The sequence below is a fragment of the Egretta garzetta genome, unplaced genomic scaffold (assembly GCF_000687185.1).
Source record: "Egretta garzetta isolate BGI_Z169 unplaced genomic scaffold, ASM68718v1 scaffold27, whole genome shotgun sequence".
NCBI lineage: Eukaryota > Metazoa > Chordata > Aves > Pelecaniformes > Ardeidae > Egretta > Egretta garzetta.
In genome coordinates, this window is record NW_009260400.1 from 3463078 (window position 1) to 3466976 (window position 3899).

Here is a 3899-nt window from a genome sequence, read left to right on the forward strand (position 1 = left end):
GTCACGTCTCGCTGGCTTGGTACTTCCTGTTCCCGCTCCCTCTCCCACCGTGAAACCCCTCCGGCAACTTCCGGGCTTTGAGCGCCACTCCTGCGGGATGGCGCCCCACTGGCACGCCCATCGAGTGCATCCTCTGCCTGGAAAATGAGTTTCATGTCCCAAAAGGTGCTGAGTTAACCTAGTACATCTGCGTGGTGCATCACCCAGTCCTGCTTCCCCCTGCTGCCACGTTTTCATTTCTGCTTTTCTTTAGAATGCAGACCCTTCGTTCCTCAGATTGTCTTTTGTGAGGGGATAGGGAATTTGCCCGGTAGAAATGCGGGGCTAAGCGTGCTTGCAGCTCGGCTTTCTGCAGTGTGAGACGGTGCTTGCTGTCTCTCCTTTAGGACCTTCATTGGCTTGGAGGTCTCTGCTGGGCATTTCCAGCTGCTGGAGCTGGTCTCGGAGGTGGACAGAGTTCTGGAGGAATTTGACCTTCCCACATTCTACAAGGTGAGGAGTCTCCCACTTCCTTGCCGGTACATAGATGATGGCTGGTTCCTTGTGAGAGGTCCATGAAATGTTCACCCCACATAAACAGGAGCAGGGAGGTTAGATGCTGAAACGGTCTCCCCCGAGCCGGTTGGTGATGCTCACACTTAACACCCCCAATGCGATCTTGCTGAGAATGGGACCAGCACCCATCTGTGCCTTCTGTATCACATCCTGGTGCCGTGGTTTAACCCGGTGGGCAGCTGAACACCATGCAGCTGTTTGCTCGTCATCTGCCCTCCCCAGTGGGGTGGGGGAGAAAACTGGGAAGAAAAAGTAGTAAGCAGCTTAAAAGGACAAGAAAAGGAAGGGAAATTAATAATAATAATAATGATAAAAGAATGTATAAAACAACTGATGTACAGTGCAGTTGCTCACCACCCACTGACCAAAGCCCAGCCAGTTCCCAAGCAGTGAACGCTGCCCCCAGCCAGCTTTCCTCTAGCATAGACACTGAGGATGATGTCATACGGTATGTAATACCCCTTTGGCCAGCGTGGGTCAGCCGCCCCGGCTGTGCCCCCTCCAGCTTCTCTGGCACTTCCAGCCTTTTCAGTTGGAGCATGAGAAGCTGAAAGGGCCTTGACTTAGTGTGAGTGCTGCTTAGCAACAACTGAGCCATCAGGGTGTTACCAACATTATTCTCCTACTAAACCCAAACCACAGCACTGTGCCCACTACTGGGAAGAAAATTAACTCTACCCCAGCTGAAACCTGTGCAGTCGAGCAAGGACGTTAACGATCTGGTGGCCTCCTGAGAATCAGGTTTCCAAGGCGAAGGGCCAGACTGTAAGTCATGGTCGCTGCCCCGCTGTGCATTGTCCTAGGATGGAATGGGCTTAGGGTGAGCAGCATGGGACTGAGGGCGATGCTCGTGCCTCTTCCTCAGGCAGATTCCTGGGGCATCGGTCCAGCCTCTTTGCTTGGCACTAAGCTTTGGGGATGGGTTTTGGACTTTGAAGGGCCAAACCCTGATTTCTCTGTCTCCAGAGCTGAGCAGGGAGCTCCTGTGGGTGTCACGTACCTGCTCCAGGACTGTCCGTGAGGGGTTGGTTCTCCGTGCAGTTGGAAAAGCTCCTGCAGAGTTGAGCACAGGGAGGCTGGAAGCCAGGCAGCCTTGCCCACTGGTGTCCAAAAAGGCTGAGGCAGGGAGCCTCGCACTCATCTCACCACCAGCACTGTCCATATCAGCTTGGCTTCCGGCTTCGGGATCCTCCTACCTCCATGATCCCAGACAGGGCAGCACCACGCCAGATCTCCTGCTGTGGCTGCGCACGTTGAGCAAAGCCTCCTTTAGCCCTCAAGGTCAGATCCCTGTTTTGTCTGCAGGACCCCTCTTTCCACATCAGCTTGGCCTGGTGCGTCGGGGACCTCTCTGGCAGGCTGGAAGGGCAGTGTCTGCAGGAGCTCCAGGTGCGTCCCTGTGCAGGGCAGAGAGCAGGGGAAGAGCAGGGCTGGGGTCCAGCCACATCTGCCTGCCAGGGGGAGAGTGGCGAATTCTCTTCACTCAGCCAGACAAACTTCTCTGGCATGAAAGAAAGAGAAGCTTTTGGGGGGAGAGTGGGTTAAATCACCCTCCGGGGGAAGTCAGAGGCTTCCAGCCACAAATGGTCTCATCTCTCTCTTGGTTCAGAGAGGGAGCCGTCGCCTCCTTCCTCTGGCAGATCCACCTCCCTGGTACCAACGCCTGCATCTCTTTTCCAGGACATCGTGGACAGGTTTGAGGACTCAGCGCTCTTGCTGCGTGTCCAGTGGGAGCAAATCCGCTGCAAGGCAGGGAACAAGTATTTCTCCTTCCCCTTGAGGTAGGGGCTGGTGTGGCTGCGCATCTCAGAGCCTCAAGGACCCTGATGTTCAACCAAGGACCGTTCTCCAGTGCAGCGCTGGGTGGTACAGGCTTGTCCTGCCCCTCCTGTGCTGCTCCTGCCTTCTCAGCACCTTTGGGGTATTGGTGGCCTCAAGCTGGGCTACTTGCAAGTTTGAGCAGCTGGCTGAAGAAATGTGGTTGTAGCAGATTTTGTCCTTGCTGCTGTGTGTGCTGCAGTCAGCACTGGCAGCCCCAGCCATCCCACGGTCCCTAACTTTGCTGATTTAAAAAAAAAAAGAAAAAAAAATCTCTATAGAAGCCGCAGATGCCTTATGGGAAGGAGGAAGAGGGTAGTGTGGGGAGCTGTTGCTAAGGGGAGAGCGGCTCGCACGGTTGGGAATAGCACGGCCTGATTGTCAGGAGGCTCTGAGCACACTTTGAGCAGCCAGAGGTGAGGACGCGGAGCTGGACTCTCTGGCCAGAGCAGCTCCCTACTGTGAGCGAGCTCAGACAAGTTCCTGGGTCACGTTCTGTGCCCCTCACACTGCTGCCGCCTCTGTAGAGAAATGTCAGGATCTGATCCTTTTGCCAAATACGAAGGAGGAAATCTGGAGGGGAGAGGTTGGAACCTCCTTGGGTTTCAGTGCTCCAGGCTGGGTCTAAAAGAAAAGCTTTGGCTTAAGATTGTGTGTGCTGTAAGCCCAGGACTTTTGGTGGGCTGCTTCCCCCGAGAAGCTAGCTGCTGCATGGGGGCGAGCCCGAGAGGGCAGCGTCAGCTTTGGCCTGAGCTGTACCACGGGTGAGTCAAGGGGCAGCAGCTCCTGCCTAGGCTACCTGCTTTTTCCTGGTGGGAAGAGCACCCCCTGTGCCTGGTTGCCCTGGGGACGGCGAGCTGGCCTTTGTCCCTGGGAGAAACTCCTTTTTAATCCTTCTGTTCCTGCCGGGAGGTTGGCTGCAGCCTCTGGTGGATTCGGAGCAGGATGCCAACGTGCCGCCTGAATCTTTCATTCCATGTCTGTCTGATGAAAGACTCCAGCACTTCCAAGCAGTAAAAATCTGTCTCCTCGTGTCATAAAATTGCTTTTGTGATGTATTCCAGCCATTCCCACAGACTTCCAACGAGGCGATGCCCACAGGCGCTTCTGCAAGCTCTGTGCTGCCAACACCCGTGCAATAGCTGGTTCTCAAAATCCTTAACAAAATTCTGTTAAGTCTGTGGCCAGTTAGTTTCTGGGATGGGGCTCTGCGTGAGGTGTGTGACTACACCCCAAGTTTTCTTTTGGGGAAGGGAAAACAAACAGAGATATATTTAGCCCCCGGGGACTTCCAGTGAAACTGGCTCTGGCACGACCGGTTTCTCCATGCCCCGAGTCCAGCAGTGCCAGGTTAATCCTCAACCAGTGGCCCCAACCCCTCCCCTGCGGGGCCTGGCACAGTGTCTCACCCTGTTTTGTAACCCGGGGGGTGTCAGGGACCCCGCTCCCGGCTTTGGGCATGGGGGAAGGAGCTGGGCTCCGTGGCAGGGCCCAGGGGACAAAGTCTGGGGGTGGGGGGGCACAGG

The 3899-nt window shown here is 55.5% G+C and overlaps 1 protein-coding gene across 1 annotated transcript in view; it reads left to right on the plus strand.

Moving 5' to 3' along the window:
• The window catches only part of USB1 (U6 snRNA biogenesis phosphodiesterase 1), a gene marked incomplete at its 5' end in the record, with an annotated part of 7669 nt that extends 5247 nt beyond the window's left edge, over window positions 1–2422 (plus strand). The window contains 2 exons of the mRNA XM_035898821.1: window positions 1861–1944; window positions 2236–2422. Coding sequence (XP_035754714.1) covers window positions 1861–1944; window positions 2236–2340 — 189 coding nt within the window. The remainder of the gene's footprint in view (window positions 1–1860; window positions 1945–2235) is intronic.
• Between the last annotated feature and the right edge of the window lie 1477 nt (window positions 2423–3899).